General features: G+C 36.2%; 1 protein-coding gene across 11 annotated transcripts in view; it reads right to left on the bottom strand.

Annotated features, from left to right (window-relative positions):
* GluClalpha (glycine receptor alpha 1) overlaps window positions 1–24549 on the bottom strand; it is a 36601-nt gene that overhangs the window by 9789 nt on the left and 2263 nt on the right. For 2 of the 11 annotated variants that reach the window (XM_033330851.2, XM_033330856.2), the window contains exons 2-4: window positions 23374–23441; window positions 22118–22239; window positions 6157–6224 (exon numbers count right to left, since the gene is read on the bottom strand). In XM_033330851.2, the coding sequence (XP_033186742.1) occupies window positions 6157–6224; window positions 22118–22239; window positions 23374–23432 (249 nt within the window). In that variant the 5' untranslated portion in view covers window positions 23433–23441. Of the gene's footprint in view, window positions 1–6156; window positions 6225–11619; window positions 11688–16147; window positions 16218–22117; window positions 22240–23373; window positions 23445–24549 lie in introns of those variants that run through there. The other 9 variants (XM_033330847.2, XM_033330854.2, XM_033330848.2 and 6 more) reach the window with 6 other exon arrangements.

The following is a 24549-nucleotide window of genomic DNA, read 5'->3' as shown; positions in this document are numbered from 1 at the left end:
TTCTATATCGTGATTTCGCTATCATAGGCTGGAAGATGTTTTTCGTAGCTGAATTAAATGATCGTATGCGTGACAGAGAAAATATTGAACTCAGAGAAAGAGCGAAGAAAGAGAAAGGAAAGAAGAAGAAAAAAAAATAATACGAAAAAAAGTAGATGAAACGAAGATGAGAGAATAAAAGGGAGAAGATCGTTCCATTGAAACGAACGGTACATACCATGTCGTCCTTTTAAACGTTTCCCTTTAAGGAAAACCATAGGAGATGTTGCTGCATGGAAAAAGTGATTTTTTTTTCTATACATAATCGCAGTCAAGCCTTCTAGAGCGACGAGCTAAAAGCATATTTGCACGATTTTCCTTCGAATGCCCTTTCTATCCCTTCTTTCTTTAAGAGAAACAACGATATAACTTGCTGGAGAAAATTCGCTTAAGCGCGTTGATTAAAAAGATTTTATTATCGTAAGCTTCATCGCGTTCCTTGATTCGAGATAGGAATTTAATGTAGATTGAATATCTTCTAGTTCCAGTTTTTTCTTTATAGAAAATGGTTCCGATGAACGATACCAATTATTGTCGACGATCGATTCTTGTTTTTACCGATTGTGTTTTCGGATAAGTGCGAAGTCAGTGAAATTATATTCGCAGCTTCTATTACTATACCGTTGACGATATTGCGGGATATACGTGCGAAGAATATTTCTCGAGGATTATCGACATCGCGCCAAACTAATCTTGAGAATATTATTATTCCCCAGGAAACGTATTTCGCAGATTATTCTCTGGACGATGTTAATTCTCCTTCGGGAGCCCTTCACGGCACGTAACAGCTGCGCGGAAAATCTTTGAAATACATGTTTCACATAACGATAGAACGTAACAAATGCATCAAAGTGTATTAGAAAAGGAGAATATTCTGCAAAATGGGTGTAACTGAATTTCAAAACATCGATTCTTTAACATTCTGACATTCGCCGTGTACTTGTCCGAGCGAACATTTTCAGAAAATGGGAAAACAAGAATAGACTTTCCACTTTCAACATTATTCCTTATCGATCGAATGATCCAAATTATGTTCCTCGGATGTTGTACAAGATGTATCGCACCATAAAATGTGTTACGATGTCTGATAAGAATGACTCGTTGAAGCATAGTACATGTCATAAGCGACAGAAGATTGATCAGCAGTGAACGTGTTAATCTTCTTCACGATGGCCTTTGCATCGAGTCTTTCCTTTGTTCGACGTTATCTTTCCTCGAGATCCCACAATATTTCGCGTCGATTATCGCGCAGATGCACCACTTCGACGATTCTCAAGCGACAAGCTCGTGATTTTCGAACGGATATGAAGGTTGACCTATGCATGGCTGTTGGACTGATCGATGGCTCGATGAAGTTCGACTCGGCCGGGTTTTTTCCAGCGACGTTTTTCGCGAAATATCTTATGATCCGGCGATGAATGGACGACAACGATACAGACAGACAGAGAAAAAAAGATAGCTAAGAAAAGATAGATGAGTCGGACGTGAAGAGAGACGAATGGACTAGGACGAGGATGGGCTGGACTCTTGGAGTACGCGACCCTGTTCATTGATATTAGGACACTCGTGGAAAATAGGGCATAAATTTATAAAATTACCAGGGACTCGTGAAAACTTGCGTTATAAATAATTAATACAGTCACAGTTATCAGAAAATTACGCGTCGACATACGTGTACTATGACGTTTTCGAAATCATAGCGCAATAAGTCGAGTGATGATTCTACATGGAAAATGTAGAATCTTCGTTTTCGAGAAAAATGAGTTTGACGATTCGTCGGGTAGGCGTGCGTTAATTGTACGTTTCGAGGTATTCGACGTTTTTTTTTTTTGCTCGTGTACTGTTTGTACTATGATTTCGGAGATACTTCGTATAAATAATGTAATATATGTACAATATCGTATTGTAATAAAAATTCCTGTTGATTCTGAATTTAAGAAATTTTCTTTTAATGCCTATTTTGGCTGGTAGATCGACCGCCCCTTTAAAAACTAGTTAATAACGTGTGGAATAAAAAGATTGAAGTAGTACACCCTATATCTAATTTGGATTCCAAAAATAAAGATAGGGCGATATTATTGAAATTTTCAAGAAGTAGGTTAGACTATCTAGGTCAATGTTCGAGACTAGAGAAGTACATACGTGAATCTTTATTTTGGAAGGCAAATTTCCGAGGCTAGGTAATTTAAATATTCAAAAATTCTTAACCTATTCGTGGTCAATACCTAGAAGAGCAAATTTCTTCAAACATTCAACGATAATTTCGAAGAAGTTACCGCATATACTTGTGCTTCAGTCTGACTGCATAATAATCGTCGTGCTAATCTGAATGGATCATGAGGTTTGGAACGAGACCAGCAGGTGTTCTAATATTTATGAGCTGGGATGTACATATACATACATCACCGACAGAAAGTTTGGAAGCAGAGAATCGTTCTCAAAGCTGTACAAATTCCTTGAATTCAGTTCAATTTCAAATAAAATGTCAGATTTATTCGCACGACAACGACTTACTTACAGAAGCAAAGAACAGTTATGGAATCATGTACGAATTACTTCGAACTCGTCGTCATTCGATTATTTAGAAAACCACGTGGAAGGAATGTCGATGGTTTCTAACATCTATAGAAAACGTTATTTGTCTTAAGCAAAAAAAAAAAAAAAAAAAACACGTTATATTTAAAAAATCTCTTACGACGATACTTCCAAACTTTGTGTCGACAGTGTACAATAGAACATGCAATCTTAGAATTAAAAAAAGAGGGTGAAAAAAAAGAAACGATAGAGACAAGTATGCACGGTTCGTGACGTAATCAATCACAATAACTTGTTCCCATTTCAATAAATATGTATCGACAATGAGGGCCGTGGCCGCTGAAATATCACCGTTCTATCATGCTCAGCGACGATTAGAGAAGCTGGAGGCCGGAAGATTGAATCAGTTTTTGAAAAAAAAAAGAAAAAAGGAAAAAAGACCACTCTAGGACTTGCATGATGAAGTCGATTTTTATCGTTTCGTTTCATCGTCACCTTTAGACTCAACCGCGCGTGTTTGCGATGTTTGAGGAGCAGTTTGCAGGCTGACAGATGTTATCGAAAGCTTCCTCTTCGGAGTCGAAAGTCATTAAATCTTTTTGCACGCCCGGCCCTACGTACGAAACAGTCGTGTAGGAGTTTAGTCCGCGTTTCGTATTTACAAGGCATTAAAGCGGATTAAATAACGCGACTGTGTTATTTGTCTGCGATCGACGCCGGAGCAGAATGGAAGAACGCGACGTTGTACAAATCTGAGGAACGTAGATGGTATGAATATCGACGATGGAATATGCGCAGGGCATTCTTACGGACTGATTTTGCGAATGATCGTCGAGCGAATGGGTGGAATAAAAATTGCGAGAAGAATATCGGCGAGGTAAACGAAATTTGCGTGCAACCAATTCGTGGAACGGATAACATTTGCATATGTCCTTGAGAAGTGTTGGCGAAGCGAATCTGCAAGCGTTCGTGAGAATAATATTCGCGAAGAGTATTTACGAGAATAATATGTATAATATTCGCGAGTTTAATATTCGTGAACGATATTCGTGAGAATAATATTGGCGAACAAGCGGCTCGTGATGAAATATGCAAATTTCGTTCGAAAGAGATACTTACAAAATACGAGCGTAGGTAAAACTCCCAAATATTTGTAAAGCGCGGTATGTTGAAAATCAAAAGTCATCTCTCTGTGCATCGTTCAATTTCAACTCCCAATATGCTTTGATATATTTTCTTCTAGCAACGATGCAAGTATAGAGATGAGATAATAGTTAGAGACATAGTAACGAATATGCTAACGATAGACAATGTTATCGCGTGACCATTGGTTATCAATTTAAGTTTTCTTAATTTTTCTTTCTTTCCCTCTTAACCGTGCTGCTTTCTTCGGATCATTTTGCACCCGATCGTGTTCTTTATTCTTAATAAATTGTTGCTGTTGTAATCCGTTGTAGAGTTTCTCTTGGGACACGACGAATCTGTTTTCGCTTGTTCAAATAAGAACTAGAATGAAATAAAAATAGAATAAAAACAAGAATCCAAGGATTGCAGCAAGGTTAAACTATCTCTTAAAATCCCTTAAAATCTTTTACGTTGCTTATCTCAATTTCGTCGGCCGTAAAACGTCGATGTAACCCGCAAATGCAGAAGCAACACACGGCAGAACAGTGTACAATACGTATATGTTACCGTAAAAGTCAGAATACGGGAAGATATTAGGATTTAGCCGGACATTTTTACGGTAACACGTACATCGCGAACATCACTAGAGCTGGAGTAAAGACGATCGTTCGAAACCATCGCCACTGTCGTCTTCGTCGTCTAATCGAGCGCGATAGCCAAATGCAAATACGCTTGTCGATATTTCGAACTTGTTAGCGACGAGATACAAGATCGACGCTAGGGTTGAGAAATCGGATGGGCAAAATGACAGGTGCAGATCATGACGATTCCAAGTGTTCCGCGACGATTGCTCTGTCCAGGCTCTAGTAATCAGGCAGCAAAAGGAGAAATTAAGACTGAGAAGAGAAAAAGAAAAAGAAGAGAATATGGCGCGTAAAAGAGGAGTGATTAAAGGAGCTTCGACTTTTGACTTTCGACTTCGACTGCCTGCGTACGAAGGATCGTATTTTTCTTTTCTTCTTTTCTCGGTGAGAAGTGGACCAACCATTTTCGTAAACGTAACTTTCCAGATTTCGTAGAGTCGATGTTTTTAGAGATGAAGGATGAAAAGAATAGAATGAAGGGTTTAGGAAGATGGAACTTTGACCGATGGAATTCGTCTTTAAGATAATACAGCCCATTGAACAATATGTAGCTTCGAGTGTAAGTCGATTTTTCCAACTTTTCACGTATTGTGATAAAAGTGTCTTTTGCGTGATATATATCTATAGTAACATTTCGAAAGAAAACGTGGTTCTCCACGTAATCGATAAGGCTGTGTTTTACGTGAAAGAGGCTGGGTTGACGCAATGCTGGTGAACCTTGAAACGAAACTCCGCATACGCACGCTTAACTTGCATATTAGCCGAGCCGAATGATAACACTCCTGTTACTGAAACAAATTCACTCAGCACACGTTTAGCAAGGGGACTCACGGCAATCACCGATTCGAAGACACCAGACAATCCTCAACAGACATTCATCTGCAAGACCAAATATATCGTCCTTTCTGGGCCAATATTATCTCGACCGAATTGCATTTTGGATAGGAAAATTTAATTGACCAACTTATATCGAGAATAAAAATAAAATTCTCACGGAAAGAGGGAGTTAAGCGAAAAGAAAAAAGAGAGAAAGAGAGAGAGAGAGAGAGAACTCATATAGAAAAATATGATAGGAGAATGGGGGATGGGTCAGGATCGACACGATCGCTCGCACGCATGATCGAAAGGAATAATAAAGAAAAAACGTGGAACAAGAAAGCAATCCACGGGTCGAGTCTATATGTTTTATGCATCGTCTCGTATATTTCTCATTATCCGTCGCGCCTCTTTTTTCTTGAGTTCTCTAGCAAAAAGATTCCAACAAGGCACAGACTTGGTTGCAACGACCAGCACAATCAAAAAATCGAACGTTCCGACAATCAAATATATATGTATATATACACGTATATATATATATGAATGTACGTATATATCGTGTAGATAACTGAACCATATAACGTTCGTTATACGGATATACACGTATATTCATACATGTATACATATGTATGAAATAGTAAATATATATATATATATTCATATATATATATATAGATATGTAAATCAACATGACAGTCAACGACATCGAGAAAAATCAACGAGGTGCGACTGATAGCACACATCCAACTGTTAGCGCGGCTTATCCACCATGTATATATTTATATATGTATGTATCCTCGTTTGCGAAGCTGCCCCTCACATACGTATAAATATATACACATCACATGTAATACAAATACAAGTACAGACAAGTGCAAGTCTTACGGCATCATATACACGTGACGTTTAAATATTAATAGATATACACAATGTGTGGATATACAGATTGGTATATATAGGCCTTTTGTTTGAGATGATTGACTTAGATTGCACTCACCATGTTATAATCATCTATTTTGCTGATAGAGCGGAGAAAGATGTTGACGTTCACATTTGTCGGCCCATCTAACACGTCGACCGGAACAGAACAAAACAAATCGATTAATTAAAAAATCAGTTACCGTGGCACCGAGATTTACATGGATTTTTTATTTATTTATTTATTTCTTATTCTTTTCTTTAATTCTTTGGCTTTAGCTCTTTCCGCTCGTTACTCGGCCGCTTCCTTCCGGCATAATTTTCCTTCCTTTTTGTTTCACTTTCGAAACAGCTGTACATATGAATGAAGAAGGAAATGGTTGTCTTTTGGATCATGACTAGGAGGAACTTTTCGTTTCGCGTCGTTTTCTTTCGTTTTCAAAGGAAATTCTGAAATGGTTCGCGGTTCTCGGAATTTTGATCGATCTCGCTAAAAAAAAAAAAGATAGAGCATTTCTTTCTGTCTTTTTTTGTTTTTTTGTTTTTCTTAGCTACTTTTCTACGTGATACTTGCTTGCCTGTAAATCGTCGTTCCTCCGGTAATATAGGACAGGCGGATGACTATGAGATGTCATGGAGGTATGATCTGTACGCATGAGAACATCCAAGCTAGCTAATGTTCCACGATGAAATGTTTCACGATGCGAGCCAAAGGCAATTGAATTGCAAAGTAAACGAGCGGTCGGATTAGTTTATGCGACGATTCGGCGCCGTTTCGCGCCGCTTGCTACGAATTATGGTGGCTTCCGTGTGTTCGATCCTCGAGATATCACAGCTCGACGAATGTTGCGAATTTTTAACATCTTCCCAAGCTTCGCCTTTCTTTTTCCCCTTTTTTCTTTCAGCAATTTTTCTATTTGCTCCATGTAATAGTGGTTCGAATCTGAAGAAACTTATTAATAGATAAAGAGAGGCTAAAGAGTTTGGAAAAATGATAAAAAATTCGCAAGTCACTAGTGTCCATTCTATATGAATGCTAATGGTTTCAATGGAATGATCGAGTGCACTTTGTTTTAGTTCGATCCCTCTTTTTAAATCGTTCACGCTTCTGTGCGAAAGAACGTTGACTCGTTTAACGTAGTCGCGTCAACGATGTGGATCCTTCTTGAAAAGGTGGTCCCACTTTAGACTACAATATGTGAATTGGTCGAGTTAGTATATCGTTTAAATCTTTCGAACATATTTCTTTCTCCTGCAATAGAAATAGCAACAATTAAAATGACGATTTCTTTTTCTTTTTTACAGCTATCGAGTCTTACGCTACGAGTTAGGACGGTTTTCTTTTCGACGATATTTAATTAGATCAAGTGTTGTACAATTAATTTTTACCATTTACGTAGCGATTGAAAGGAGCACTTTGAACGTTTCGTAAAAAACGTGTTCAGTTTAAAGCTGAATCACGACGAAGGATGAAAACGTACGATTACAGTCACATATTTTAAGACGAGGAGATGCCTGATTAGATGCAACGATAATCGAATAGGTAGCGAGTGAGGCATCCCAAAATTTGACAGCACAACCTCTGTAAAAATAATATCGTTGAAGCTACACTATTTTCTATGACAGCGAAGAAACAAAAATTACGTTGGAGCTTGTAAGCGTCGTAACTTCTCTCAGCGACGATACGCAACTTGTTCGAAAGAGGATTAAACGAGAGTCGAAGTCGAAACAAAAGGGGGAAAAGATCTCTTGACAATGGATGATGGACTGAACGTCTCGTGAAGGTATTCGAACGTGTAACTCGTGAGGAATGAGATGAACGATGATATCGTTTCGTTTTTTAAGCAGCTTCCAGACGATGATAGCGAACGATTCTTGCCTCGTTTCTGTTTGCATGTTACACAGAGAAACGAAGGAGAACTATTGGAATCGTCGGAGATACCGCGTTTCTCGAAACCTGTTAGTCCTTTTTTCCTTCGAGAAATCTCGATCGAATGCATCCTTTGAGGAAAAGGATCTACGAAGAAGGATAAATAGAAAAGCTCGCATACATGTGTATATATACATAGAATGTTTGTTAAGCGTCGTACAAATTGAAAAACAAAGGAAACACGAAAAACATAGAGAAAAAGAGATTGGAAAATATAATAAGACCAAGTATCTTGAAAAATATTCGAAAATTATTCGATAGGCTAACGTTGAAGTTTCATCGAACTTCCAAAGATCTGCTTGTTCGCGATGATGAACTGGTTATTGACAAAACCAGATCTCCGTTACGATTTCGTTTTATTAACTACAATTTCACGTAATTTTCCGTAGTCGTGGTCGTTTTTGCATCGAACAACTTCGAAACTTTATAGACGCCATCACGCAGAAATCGATAGTTTTAATTAGAATTGTACCGAACGAACCGCTGATTTTCGACGATTTCTCGTTTCTCAAATGATTGAAAATTGCACACATCTGTACAACATGCTGTGCATGCCCCGCCATCGTTTAATCCCTTACTGCACTCTACTTTCTTCTTCCCTTTTATCTTTCTTTATTCTTTTCGTATTTTCTTTTTTTTTTTGCAAAATATTTTAAATATTTTCGTTAAACTCTAATTTACATTGAAGGACAGATCGACCGACGAACATACGCGTTCCTTGCTGCTACGTCGCTACTACCTCGAACGAGGAAATCAAATGTGTCTCGAGTGAACCGAGGTTTAATAATTATTACCTTCTATCTCTGTAATATTAAACAAAAGTGGAATTACGAGAAAATTGCGTTGAAAGTTGATGGGAAATACGCGAAGCCACGGAATATGAAACGCTTGATAATTACGACTTCGGCATTAAACATATTTACAGTATCGATTGGCGATTAAATAATTTCTTCTACGTCGACTGAATTAATCGACTGAAAATAATAAACGAAGCTTCGTAAATGCTACAAAATTCGTAAGATGGATGGAAAAATTGTTTACCTGTGCTATTTTACGGATAAGAAAAAAAGGACAAAGAGTTACTGCGTTCGTTAAATAGGTAGAATAAAATACGAAAGAAAGAGAATAAATAAAAGGAGCTAGTCTTTCTACGCAGACAAATCGAGAGAAAGAACACATGCGAGAAATAAAAAAAGGGAATAACTCACCAGTTGAACGGATCTCGCAGTTTGAAGGAAAAGTATTCAGCTCTACTGCTATAGCACGTAGAAGACGAAATTCAGAGCAAAAACTACAAAATATCTGTCGAAACAATTACGATTATTTTAAAGAAAGTAAAATGTAGCTAAAAATTGTCCGATCTAATCGTGATAGCTGTAATTGTGGAAATTAAAAAAGCGGCGAAAGCCAGCTGAAAAGTATGTCGTTTAACATTCGAGAAACACCTGGCGAGGAGCGAAATGTCTTACAAAATTCTACGGAAATTCCTCAAAATCCCATTCTGTGCACGCTAGTTTCGCCAGTTTATCGATTAACACCTTTAAGGGCTGATTTTTTCAAGGAATCCTAAAGATACGACAATTTTGTTTTTGCCCCTAAAAGAGTTAACGAATCACCAAACGGAAGCGAAACGTTTAAAAAATATCTAAATATTGGGAATATTCTTTGAACTTTCTCTTAAGACAGATCTAAGACAGAAGAGATAGAAACGATATTAAAGGATATTTTTTGGAAATAGAGTGGCGTTAATGTGAACGCCACAGTTAACGTTTTCGTTGAAAGAAAATACCCCATATTATAGATAGCGCCCACTTTCTTCTCTTTTTTTTTTATTTTTGCAATTTGCAGCAAATACAAAGCCGCGTTAGTGTGCGGGAAAACGAAGTATTCTTTTTAGCGGAACTCTGAATAAAAAAAAACTATAGCAGCACGAAACACACCGAGTCTAGTTGACATTATGCAATAAGGGATTAAATAGAAAAATCGTTAGCGGATGTTACTTGAAATATAATCGTATGTGCGATATAAAACAACAAAGGAGGATAATAATATAATGAAACGAGTAAGGAAACGAACAAGAAATTCAAACAGGGTGTATATATTCTTGATACTGCGTGTATATCGCGCCATTAGGCGAACGGCAATTTTGTCAGCATCTCAACGATTCACACGTGATACAATACTTGTTAGGAAGAACAAAAAAAAAAAAAAAAAAGAAAGAATAGAAAAACCAAAACAGAGAATGCGTATGTTAAAAAAACAACAAACTCCATTAAATCATCTACGACACAATAGCGTGTGAGCGACAGTATATATGGTGTATTCTTTTTTTTTTTTTTTTAATTACGCGCAGCACGACGCTATTTTAACGAATTATCTGGAATGAGATTCTGATACTTCGCCGAACATTTTTAATATCTCTAATATTTTTGATCGTTATCTAAAAATATTAAAAATATCAAAAATACGAGAGATACCGTATTTTTAGAATTCGTACTTTTCCCTCGCGAGCGGAGAAAAATTTCTGGTCGTGCTATTCGTAACAGTTCGAGTTTCTCTTATGCATACAAAACATATGCTTGCTTAATATAACATACGAGATAATATAATAGTGGAATTAAAAAAGTTTATGATAGTGGGCCTTAAATACGCACGAGAGAGCCTGGTATAAAAGGGAGAGACAACACAAAGAGGTAAAGAGGAAACGTGTAACGTGTACGTGTGTTTCTTCTTCTTCTTCGTTTTTCTTTCTCTTTCTAGATTTGTATATATATATATATTGCGAGACAAAGAGCAGCTTTGTATATTATAAGAATACTACGTAGAGAATTAGCAGTGAAATACGTGTGCATATGTATAATACGTTGATTAATATGTATGTATTATCATACAAACACATAGTAAATGATATTCATTGCACGTCTAGCTACTATTCTTTGGCCAACTATAATCGAAATCTTCTCGTCTTCTAGACGTTCTAAACGTTCAAATGTCTATTCACATTCCTCGAGAGAACGACTTTCAAGGGGTTTTCAACTATAAGACTGCGGAAACATCAGTGCCAGACCGTGCTATGGTATACTAGAAGGATCGAAAAATTTTGTCTATCGTAAGTTACGCTTCGATCGTAGAAAGAACTTTTTTTTTGTTATGGTCGATCGACTAAGTATACTAGGAATCTCGTAGATTTGCCATCGATTTTGTTAAACACGCGGGACACGAGACAAAGTTTTCTCTGTTCATATTTTTCGTACGAGTGCTTCTTCGGAGAAAGGAACCGGTATACGTCAAGTTCGTTCTTACAATTGGAAGAAAAGTGAGTCTACTAATCGGAAATCGTGCGAATATTTGGAAAAAAACGACGAACAATTATGTAACAATTCCATAGTTGCTGGGATAATCTAGCTAATCGGAGAACGACTTCTATGTGTATAATAGCATAATATATATATATCGATCTCTGTATTTATAATACATACAGATTGTACAGTCAACATTTAGTAGTACAACACTTAGTAGTATGTATATATAATATAATAGAGGTACGTGTAGGCGTGTGTTTGTGATTTTTTAGGGCATTTGATATTTTTTTTTTTTTTTTATTTAACTTACCATCGTAACGTCATCTATTTTTGAGATACTTCGAACAAATATGTTGACGCGGACAACCGCGGGCCCATCTAACATAGCAAACAGAATAAATAAAATTAATCAATCGTTGAGTAATATCAGTCGCATCGAAGGGATGTAATGAAAAAAGAAAGAAACGCTTCTCGAGCTTTCTACGCTTTCTGCGCTTCCTGCAATCAAACGGGCAAACTTTTGGAAGTTACATATTCTTTTCGTCGTTAATTTATTATTAGTATTTCTCTGTACTTTATTCAATATTATTACGAATATTTCTTTTTCTTCGCTTTAAGAGATTAGATTTCTTCTTAGAAAAAGTAGTGGTGAATCGTTGATTCGAGTGATTCGTATTATTCGATTTTTAAAAATCATCGAACTATCTTCAAGTTTCGTATGGCTGGTTATACATATACATATCGTAGTAAAAAATGAACGATAACTTTGGTGGGGAGAAACAGATCGAACTAATCAATCGTAAAGCAAACTAGTGGAAATACAGATTATTAACGAAAAGCATCAAAGAGAAGAAAAGAAGATAGATACTAAAAAAAAAAAAAAAAGAAGTGGAAAGAATGAGTTAAGGAACCATTTACTTGATGAATATAACATATAAGTATATCGAGAGTCTAAGAATTTTACAAGCGTTTATAAGAACTTTTCATTCATGTATACACAGTGTTCAAGTTATTAGCTCCGAGCGTTATTTTTTTTTTTTTTTTTTTTTGTGAGAAAAATAAAAGAAGACGATCATTGACTTATAAATAAATAAAAGGAGACTTGTCATTGTATGTGTTTCTCACAAAGAAATGCTGACAATTAATAACGTGAACATCTTGTATATTATTTACGGATCCTTAAGAACATGGTTTTACCATTTAAAGAAACAAAGCAGTGGCAGAATTGCCGTACTTAATTTTCAAGTTCAGTGGATCGAGAATAGCTGCAGGAAATTATAGTTTTCTCCTGGTTTGGATCTTCGTATATATTGAACAAGCATACGTGTAATACTGCCGTCTTCCTTATTAATTTCGTGTACATAATTCTTGGTAACAAGATAAAGTAACTTCTCGCGCGTACAAGCGTTAAATGAAGAAGAGACCGATTAGTTTTTCGCTTCTATTCGCAAATATTCTTGACAAATATTTGAACGACTTGTAAATGAAATCTGAATTCACAGAAAATCTCAATCATTTCGCGTAATTGATGAGCATTCTCAATAAATATCTAGGAAATATTACGACTTTTGGAATATTCAAGCGAGTATAGACACAAGTAAAAATCGAATCGTCTTGTGAGGGTGATTCATAGAAATTTCCATAAATTCGTATTTGTATCGTTTCGTGTAATACGTGGATATCTTTGTGAGACAATTTGAAAAACTGAATTACGTTAGATGCTTCTGATATAACTGAGTGCGATTGTTATATCGTGGCCAATCTCAACAAGTTGTTTAAGAGTTAATTTGTTGGTTGGACGAGCCAGGCGTATCGTCCTGAGCCATACAGAGTGTTTGCGTAACATTCCGCCCTACATGAACCAGGACAAGACGTCGGACACGTTGTTCCTGTAGTCAGTGTCGAGCATTCACTAATCCTTAATTTACATAATTTGCGTCAATGCTACTATTCTCAGATTAAGAAAGCATTAAGAAAAAAAAAAAAAGGATGAAACAAATAAATGCGTCTTACTCGATCTTGCATTTTAAAGCGAAACGCAGAGCTACTGAAATGATTCTTCAAAGCTTCGAATGTGTCTTTCGAGTTTTGAAAATCATTCTATAGCGCGCGTGTAAGAAGCGGCTTAGCCTTGTATTTAGCAATATGGAAATTCGACAGGAGGTTTACGTGAGCATAAAAGACTCTCGTGTTCCGGTATCGAAAATTTGAAACAAACTCTGTGCATTACTTCTGGATAGCTTTCTCTTCTGAATCGTTGTCTCTATCGAATGCATTTTGTAAAACAGAGATCGTCGACACAGTGAATCAAAAACATTCTCGTTGCTCGACGCTCTTCGAATAAATCTTTTTGACTCACTTTCCACGTACTGTTAGTTTCATTAAATTTCAATACTTCGGTTGGACGCGTTATAGTCCTGTGTCTTTACACGTGTACATTCTATTAATTCATTTTTCTATCGTTGAGTCTCGATCATAGTCCAGACAGACTATGATAAATTTCAAATTACAATCCTTCTCCGATTTCTCAATATCCTGACGCAGGTTGCAACTGGCGCGAAATGCATGCAGAAAATTCGCAGAACGTCGCAACCTCGTCTCAAGTATATTCGTCACGAAGCTACGTGAAACGTGTGATTTCGCCTATCGTAGAACCACTTGTCAGGACCGCCTCTGATCGGAAAATAATTCACGAATCACGCGTAATTGTATCGATCCTCTGTGTGTACTCACATCGTGTGACACGTTGAAAAGGTAGAACAAGTAAAACCGGACGTATCTGATTGTTCGTGAACGCAATTAAACGTAGCAAAACGTAATTACTAAGTCATCAAGCACTATGAGGAACTACGAAAAACGGGGATGAAAAAGTTGGAGGGAACCTATGAGACCAAACACTCTGCCAATATAATCCTTTTCCATTTCTTTTCTCTTATCTTTCCCTCTCTCTCTCTCTCTCTCTCTCTCTCCTCCCGTTTCTCTTTTCTCGCTTTCCTATCCCTCTCCTCCTTTATCTTTCCGTTTCGTCTCTTTTTCTCCCTTCACCTTTCATTTTTCTCTCTTCGTCTCTCCCACTGCAACAACGTCTGTGCTCCTATGTATAGCGTATAAACTGTGTATGTACATACGTGAACATCGAAGCTAGAATGCCACATGCCTGTATCTATGCTAGAGATGCTAATTGGTTTTGTGTGTGATCAGTCATTCTAAATTAAAGGGGAGAATCAATATTGTACACAGATGGAAAATAAAGGCAACAGATATTGATTAATATGTATATCTGGCTGTGTGAGAGAACGGGTGTGAGGGGGAGGCGGCAGGTGATAATCAACAAAGTGATAGACGAGATCGATGGGAGCAGACAAGACTTTTAATCAGAATCTACGAAGGGGTCTATGGCGAGCGTCGCGCGACAGTGCTCCCAGATCGAAGAATTTATTTCGGGAAGGACACCCTCCGTGCCTAGAATCGTATATTTGTCTGATTGATAATCGTGAAAATTCCTTCGTGGCCATTTGCCGAATACTTCTGAAGAACTATTTTTCAATAGAATTATTCGATCGAAAATGAAAACCGTTGATCGAGATAATGTCTTGTACCGTCAGGCTGGTACTGGCAAGAAATATTTTATTGGTTTTGGCTTCGCTCCTGGTCGCCAACGATTATCAACATTTACGTACGGCGATACAAGACGTAAGCTCGGCCAACAACGTTTCGTTAAAGATCGAGTAATTCTGTGGCAGAAATGTCTATTCGTGTACACACGGTAAGGTAAATTACATCAAGACTAGGCGATTCTTCACATACATGAAATGACTGAATTTCCGGACAATGTTCGTACGTATGACTGTAACCACAGAGCATCAGGAAAGATCGCTGTCCCAATTATTACAGAAAAAGAAAGAAAGATCTTTCCTAATGTTCCGATTAATGCAAACTTCCTTTTGCGATCGTAAACTTAGACTTAGACGTAATGCGATTCTAGCAGGAGGGTAAACCCGACAGAGGTCTCGTGCGAATTTCTAACGACTGTTCCTACGTACCATTAGCAATTCGTATATCGTACTGGAATCTTATTCATTGGCGTATATAAATGGAAGATTTCCACACGACTGTAGAATTCGATTCCAATCGAAATTTCATCGAGCGAATTTACCATTTCAATTCGAATAGGTCGTACGATAGAATTTTCACATCGTTCTCTATGAAATTAAAAAGATTTCCTCTATTCGAATTGTAATCAGTTGCATGAAAAACTTATCGGATGATGATTCGTTTGTTTCAATCGAGACAAATTTTCGCATAATTCTCTGTCGAATTAAATGATTCTGATCGAATGAAAAAAAGACCTATTCGAATTATGATATTGTATTGGAGTCGTAAGAAATCGCACGCAAGGTCAACAATTAGGATTCCTTATCGGATTTTCTCTGTCGAATTAACACGCAATTCCCAGAAAAATTCTTATAAAATCTGGCATCACTGGCAAGAAACGGATAGTGTAGACATAATAATGAATGGTAACGGAGAAGGGACAAGATGCTGGCCTGCTGCCATTGTTATGGTCGCCGTTCGCGTAAATGCTGAGGCCTTGTTCAACAATCTTTTCTTCTTTTCTTTTGTACGTTCTTTACTTTTTTCTTTTCTTTTCTTTTCTTCTTTTTTTTTTTGGGTTCTCGTTTTGCTTCTGAAATTGATTATCGAGACTCTAAGACCTACATTGCGCCTACTTTTAATCATTGCAAGCAACAGAAAAATAAGGAAACAGTACCCGCCAAGAGAGAAATGGCATTGCACCGCGTTGTAAAGAGTTTTGGATTGGTTTAATGTATACTTACCATCTTGATGTCACTAATTGTCGCAATGCTTCGCACAAACAGGTTTACCCGGACAATGGCCGGCCCATCTAAGGGCAAAAACAATAGAGCCCCCTTTTAGTCAGTCAATTTTTTTTTTCGTGTCTTACAATACTCTACTGGAATAGTTTTGTCTTTTTATTTGTTTCTTTTTTTTTGTGATTTACTTTCGTTTACCAAAAATTTGTTCGTTTCCTTGAGTGTTCTTTTCGTTTCTCTTTTTTTCCAAATTTCCTACGAGTGGCCGTGTTACTTTCTTTCGTAAGGGTTGTCGAGGTAAAGGGGACAGAGTAGGGGGAAAATTAGACGAAAATCCTCAATCGTTTTTTCGAACCATCTCCTCGTGTAGACTTCTTGTAAGTTGTCCTAATCGCTGGGATTGTAGTCATTTCGTATGTGCCATACATTGTGGCTAGATACACACATATACGGGAACGTTGTACCAAAGTAGGCTTGTTTCATTTTTATCGAGAATTCGGATGTGCTCGTGTAACAAGTAGAAAAAGTACACGGTGTGTAGGTCTCTACTACGGATTAGGGGATTAAATGTCTAGAACGTTCGGAAGCTACGGGCAAAGTGCTGTGACACAGATACCGAAACAGATTGGTAATCGGACTCTCACATTAAGAATAGATCTTCATGTATACAGGCTGTTTCATGAGATTTCCAAAGAACTTTCAATGGTATTTACTTAGAGAAATATTATCAAAGTTCTTGCAATATCAGCGGCAATATCGTAAAACTATTATATTATTAAGATAACGAAGGCTGATTGTCAAAATAAAAGTCCATCGCTCTTACATTGGGTGTAGTAAAAGTACGCTTGTTCGCTGTGCATTCTCGATGATTTATAATCGAAAGAAATTATGAATTTTCCTTAAAAATTCCATACGTTTGAAGGTATTTTATTATATATTGTTTCGCAATGGTAAACATTTATTAGAATTATCGAAATTTTATTCACGCTGCATGAAACACCCTGCCAGTACATGTAACTACGATAAATTATAAACGTGTAATTATCTGTCCCAATTTACTTGGAACCTTTTATCTATTTAGACGCATTAACTGTTTTATCTATCCCTCGTGTTTAATTATACAACCGTATCAGCATATACACGGAACGAACTCCGCTGTTAAAACATTTCGGTTATTCTTCTGGATTAATTGTTTCATCGTAAGTTACTCGATCCATCGTAAGAATATAGATAGAATTGCTATCTTACCTTCGCTTGCCATTTGAGTAAACCCGATAAACTGTCCCCATTTCGTTCTGTTTTCCTTTGCTCGAGTACGGTACAAGAAGCAATCGTGTAACAATGATTAACAAGCAGACGGTTGTGTTTCTCAGTCATAGCTACCAGCTGCAACGAAATCTTTCCCTGTTTCTAATTAGAAACTCGTCTGTGGCTGTAAATTGGTGTGGCCGCAAAAAGAAAAAAAAAAAAAAAGAAAAGAGAAAAAAGAAAGAGAAACAGGAAAAAAGGGAAAACCGCTGCTCTTTAAATATGCTGTCTGATGGTAAAGAGAAAAGAAAGGGCAACGAGTAGTACATCTGGAAATGGTAGAGAAAGAAGAAAAAAAAAGAAACCCTCGTGACACAACATGAACCTCGAGGCGGTACGAAGTCGACTGTAATTATCGACGATATACTATACTTTCTCTGACCTATCGAACAATAGGAATTCGCGGTCCAATTTTCCGAGGCGTTCAATGCCATTGTCTGAAATTCTACACGGTGTTTTGTACAGAGCAGACAGTTACGCGAGATGGAATATGTTCCGGGCGCATAATTAGGACTAATCGAACTTAGCTCGCAACGTGATTCGCTGGTAGGAATTTAGAACGTTGGAAATTCCAGCGAGGAAGAAAATTGCGGCTAATAGAGAGACTGTGAAGAGTAATCGAAAAATTTCCCACAACCTGGATACCGATACCTGTTAACCCTATTACGTCAATTTTTGTCCAATTGTAGTTTTCTATCGTCGAACGACTATTTCATTTCGAGGAAAATATGAAAGAATCGTCGTTATGCTTCTCGTTTCGCTTTCGAAGCGTTTAAAATTTCTATTCTTTTATTTTGCTGAGACGAGAGATAAAAATTCGTATATCATAGTAGGATCGTAATTTCATTCTCACAAAGTAATCGTATGAAATAGAGTGTTATTCTCGTCAGACTGTAATGATAGAATTCCAAATAAGCTTTATGCCAAATATTTGTGCAAATCGCTTGTTTCTCTGGATAGAAATATTGCAGAGATACGTTCTTAGGCTGTACCGTAATTTGGAGATGAAAGGGTTGACAAGTATCTGCTTCAATTAAATTAAATAAATCCGTAACGATTTGCTACGAATGAAACAAAAAAATCGCGCAGAGTGCTATTCAATAAACGTAGATTTTAACCAATCAGTCAAAATTTCAACTAACCTTAGAAAAAAAGTTATGTTCAAGGAGAGTAGGACAACTTTCATTAGTTTGACGTAGTCAACGTTTGTACCAGTATTAAAATGGTTAAAAGCTTCACTGCAACTGAAAGGACAAATTTCTTTAGCAGGAAACTCATAGTAGAATTTGTAGAAGTATTAAAAAGATAAAAAGGAAACTAAAATGGAAACTAATGATAAAGACACAACAAGCGACTCTTTTTCAGATACTATCATGTATGCATGTCGTGTATACATATGAATAGAGGTATCTTGTCTACATTTCCATCCACTTCATTCGCATAAGAAAGACAAAATATAAACAGAAAAAAATATGTAAATAATAAACCTTCGCTTGCTCAAGTGTCATCATCCCTTTTTTCCTAGCAAGGCGGCATCATCCCCTTGTCCATCTCTCCTCTCCTCCTTCACTCCATCATTATCTCCATTTTTAATATCTTCACGATATGGAAATTTGGCAGATTACCACCGTACACTACTTTGCATTCAAATTTCTTTGGAAAAAAAAAATAAATGAATATATAAACATATTGATCTCCTGTCTTGTTCTGTCAAATAAGCGAAAGGCTACGTGAAATACGTCATGCTGCGACTGCCATCTCACACAGAAGCAAAATTGATCCCTGTGTTCTCCTCACGTTGTTTCCTTAACGTGACTTGTACATTTTCGATAAATCCTGGTGCAACACGATAGATATTTTATTTATCGTTATCAAAAGTTTCACCATTTTAAATTACCGCTTTTGAAATATTGTGTTGAAATTTTGACGAGTTGCAAGTATTCTTATTTTCCAGAAATATACTGAGACAATGTCAGCGCTATAGACATAGCGTTTTAATATTACTAGTTAGGAAAGTATACATTTTAGTCTAATAAACGTATCGTCGTTTCTCTTTTACTTTTAAGGAACAAAGCCTGAGTCCTTCGGTTTTAGATTTCAGGAATTTTCCAGTAAGAAATTGTAACAAATATTTAATAATAATTATTAAACGTTGTTACATAAAAAGTGAAACAGAAACGAATGTAAATCGATTAGACCAAAAATGTATCTTCTATTCTTCTGCACTTTCCTAATCTGTGATTTTCAAACACTCTGTATTGAGAATACGAGTATCAGTGTCTGAAAATATACTCTTCATGAAATTACTTACAACGATTATCAAAACGATCTTCCAATGGGATAAAGTTACATGAAAGTATCTCGAATGTTACCAATAGAAATCTAAATTTTCGTTCTTATTTTCTGACAGACGTGGGTGTCCTACCAGCTACGTTTACCTAAAACATTTTCCTTATTTCAAATAATACATGAACATATTACTTGCGAGAGTTACAAGATTGAAGAAGAAACATACTGACGGCAATCGTTTCTTTACAGATGACGTAAAGCGGATCCGGAGAAAAATCTTGATTTTTTAAATGCAACAGTAACAGTATCACATGTGTGTGTTCCCATAGAAAATGTGACAGATTTTAAAAAGCAAACTCTCAAAAGAAGATTGCTAACAACTCCAGTATCTTCGTTTGTCTCATTATTTGAAAATTCTGAAAGCATTCATCCTACGCTACATTCGTCCCAGAATTCATATAAAATTTATTTTAAGAAAGAAAATTGACCTTCGGATTTATAAAAAAGGAAAAGCCAATTGCCACTGGTATCATGTATTTTGTTCGACCATATAACTTTGAAACATGGCATGTTGCCCTATTATTTGAAGCAATGTAGATATTAAATTAACGAGGTTGTTAGCTCATCAAGAATAAAATAGGTCACTTATGCCAATTATTCGAGAAATTTCATTGCTCTATTACAAGAAGATGTTCCTAGAAGCTTGATAGTATTTCCACATGTGCATTCTCTACTACATAGAAGCCAGCGTCCGTATGTGTATGAACACGATTCGTTTACGTGATCTGGTACTCGCTGTCACGGAATGACAGCGGATCGTGTGCCAGTTCGTCGTTGACCATTGCTACCGGTATCGATTCCAACAAAAGTCGTGTTCGTGGACGCATTTTGTTTCCCCGATCCGCTGCAAAACTCGTCACGCCTGCAATTTGTCGGCACACTGCCAACGGGGATGTTACCTCGAATACAGTAGCTTGTTCCTCTTTGACACGTTTACTTCTTAAAACGTTTTACGTGCTTCGCCGGGTGTAAAGCCTATAACGACCCCCATGAATACGTGTCCTCGGCTGCGAATGCGTTTTCATTCGATCTTTCATTCGATCTTTCCCTCTTTTTCATATCGTTGTATGTATATATATATATATATATATATATATATTGTCAATTTTTTTCTTTGAGTAGTGACAACTATGCCTGTTAGTAAGAATTGTGCAAATCAACGGCAGGTTGTAGTTAAACACGAAATTTTGCGAAATCGAGCTCTGTCTGAGGCATATCGTTGGTTTGCTAGACGAGTGACACAGCTAATTGGGAGAAAAATAAATTTTGAAACTGTTGAGATGAAAAGTTTCAAGTAGAAAATGATTAATTTACGAGAAAAGCCAATTACTTTGCAATGAAAACATTTATCAGCCTCCAGTAAAGTATTATTTATCTATATCGCTCGCTGAAGAAAGGATTAAAAGCTTATTTTATGAAATATGATATCCTTGTTAAATGGTATATTGATCGGATAATTGTGGCACTTTCAGTTTGGTAAATAGTTTAATTTTACAATTAACTCTCACGGATAGGAATCTCAAATGCGTCGCTCTACTGGCAAACCGACAACATCGCTTTAGATTATTCAGAATCGCTAACAAGTGCCTCACAGTGAAGCTCGAGTATTGATTAGTTTGAAAAATTCTCTCTCTCTATATATATGTGTGTGTGTATATATATATATATATATATATATACATAGGAATATATATATACGTAGGAAACGAGAACTAAATGAAACTTTAGTTTGAGGAAAGAAATTAACATTGAGATTGCACAAATTTAGAATATGCAGAATTTTGAAGGCGTCTCGATAAAAAAAAATGTTTCACAAAAATAATAAGATTCATATACATTATAATTCGAAACTCTCTGTTCGCTAGTCCTATTAAAGTAACAGAGTATCTATTAAAGTAATATACGCGTTGGAATATACGTAAGAATGTTTCAAACACTTGTTCTAACTTTTCAAATCATTTGCAAGTTGCTCTACAAAAACGTGGACTATTTAATGACGACTAGAATAGCGCATTAATTAATCCGTGATTTCGTTGACAAAATATCAGCTAGATAACCAGTTGCAGGGCTCTTGATCAGATTACAGTATCATAGAATTTCATTTAGAGCTGTTGTAAGCGGTACAGCTGACAAAACGAATTACCCTTTTATCCGAGGCTTATTCAAGCTAAACTTTTAGGCTTCATTGTCTTCTTAATCGTATCCGACTTCTTTATGACAATGTTGGTATAATTGGTCGATTTTTCTCTTTTTTTCTTTTGGTAAGGAAGACTGGAAGGAATAATGGACGTAAAAAAAGAACATTCATATATTCACCTGTTCCATTTTCTCCACTGGGCCGGATACGCGCGTCGTACCGTCCTGGTCCTAGAATGTCGTCTAACACTTCCTTCTCCTTTTCCCGGAAATTCACCACCTTTTTCTGCATCTGCGCACATCTGCAATCATAACAAGAAATATATAAATAACATCTTTTTTACACTCTATCGTCTTGCTGCTTGTTTTCAATTCCTTTGTTCTTCTAGACATCAAATTAATCTATAACTTATACGTAGAATGCCCATTTTGATGCGTCTTTTATACTTTTATGAACATAATGAAAGAAGCGGAATGTAAACAGAAATTTTCTTCGTGTATTAAATACTATAATAAATACACTACTTCGATTATCTTGTATATTTTATATGATATATCTGAGGTGGATTAAACGTGTATGTGTATTTAATAATGCAACGAGTGGATGAAATCGTAATAGTTGGTTACATTAAAATCAGTGTGAGCACAAGTACAGAGTACAAGTACAAGTAGAGATCGCAGAAAGGATAACAATTCAACTATGTTCTAGGGAATACGTTCATATATATGTATTGACGGACTTATTACAAGAAGTTCAAAGTTATATTTGTTATGTAACTCCAGTTGAAGATTACCAGTAATCTTAGTAACAATCTGTCCGGAGCTCGTTTGCCTTTAGACCTTGGTACAACTTGGTACAATAATATGAGTCTCTCTAAATTCGAATTTTCTGTTGGCTCATGTGCCACTACATATCTATCTTACATATTTTTGCATATTATATGCATTGTGTGCATTCTTATACCTTCAAATTTCCCACAAGTGCTTAAAACTCTACAATCTATTTATATATGAAAACTTGAAATTTATAATTATAGATTATATTATTGATTGATCTATTCAGAATTTTGTTCATTTCTCTAGACACCAAATTGATGCAAAATTTATATTTCAACCCTTGGAAGTAATAGATTCAATTGATTGCATAATCTTATCTTCGTTCAGACTTCTGTTGTTTTTCTGGACCTCGAATTGATAATAAAATTTAAATTTGAGCAGCTGGAATTTGTCATTAAAAGTTGAAAATTTGATTCTGATCGCGAATAGCTTAAACGTTGCTCGCTGGAACTTCCTGCACAATAATTTATTAACCAATAACATTATTAAATTAACGGATTACAGTTATTTTTCCAAAGTATTTAGTTTGTTTATTAAATGCAAGATATCGATTCCTGCAATTAGAAGCTTGAATGACAAAGAATGGATGAGAAACGTACCTTGATAGATGTAGCAAGAATGTTAGTAACACCAATAACTTCAATACTCCAGGCCACATTGCGGCAGCCTGTAATGCAGAAATAAATCATTGTTTAATGCTACAAGAGAATTTAATTCGTTAATGAAAGTCGACGTTTACGTTTTCATTCGTGATTGAAGTATGGTCTAGTAGGTTAAATAGCAATAATTCTGACAAAAGAAATATCTCAATCGATAAAATAATTCCTATGCATGTTTTCTACTTTTGGATCCCCTTAGAAAAGACTTATTAAAACGAAGAAAAAGTTTTATATTATCTTCAATTCGATCGGAAAATATAAATACTTCGATTTCTAACTTTTATTAGGAATTTATACGAGCCACGTAAAAGTCAAATTGGCTGACTCTATCGAAGTTAATCATTTAGTTTCTGAAAAATTAAACGTACGTATGTCTATTCTAATACCGGAATTGGGAAATTTTCTGTAAATGCGACTGTCTAGTTTGGCTTCTAATTACCTCGTATAAACTTAATCAGGAATGTTTTAACGAGAATTTTAAATTAACTTCGTCTTAAAATATTCAACAAAATTTAATATATGCATCGGTTCGAACACGGTTCACGCGCAATAAAAGTATACATCAACGGGTTATCAGCTGTATGCCACAAATACGCAGAGTCATGAATATATTATTATATTTATAAATATCCGTAATTTAGTTCTATGAGCACGCTAAAATTTATTATATCCCGGTGGAGCAAGTAAAAATCAAATAATTTCCAGAAGATAGACGCGATGAAATTTGCCTATTTAAAGCGAAGCCAAGTTATACAGACATATGTACGTGTAGCTGTAAACATGATAAACGACCGTCGGACAGGAATTACGATACTATGTTGGAAGCTTTCAACAGAGATTGGATCAGAAAATCTCAGAAAATGTGTATTGCAACCGATTAACTATCCAACGTCTGACTGTTGCTCGACGCTTGAGAATCAATTTTTATTTTCCGAAATTATCACACTATTGAAGTTTCAATGTTCAATTAATCAGGACTTTGAATATTTTTTTAAAACACCATAAAACGATTGACCGAACAAATCAGGCATTGTCTTGGAATCACACGATACGCATAAGACGCTCTAACTTTGTTTAAACACTTAAAAATCCTGCGACTGTATTTCACAGCAATTT

Source organism: Bombus vancouverensis, chromosome 12, assembly GCF_051014615.1.
Source record: "Bombus vancouverensis nearcticus chromosome 12, iyBomVanc1_principal, whole genome shotgun sequence".
NCBI classification, from domain to species: Eukaryota; Metazoa; Arthropoda; class Insecta; order Hymenoptera; family Apidae; genus Bombus; species Bombus vancouverensis.
The sequence above is the reverse complement of the archived record's forward strand: the minus strand, read 5'-3'. Positions and strand labels throughout refer to the sequence as shown.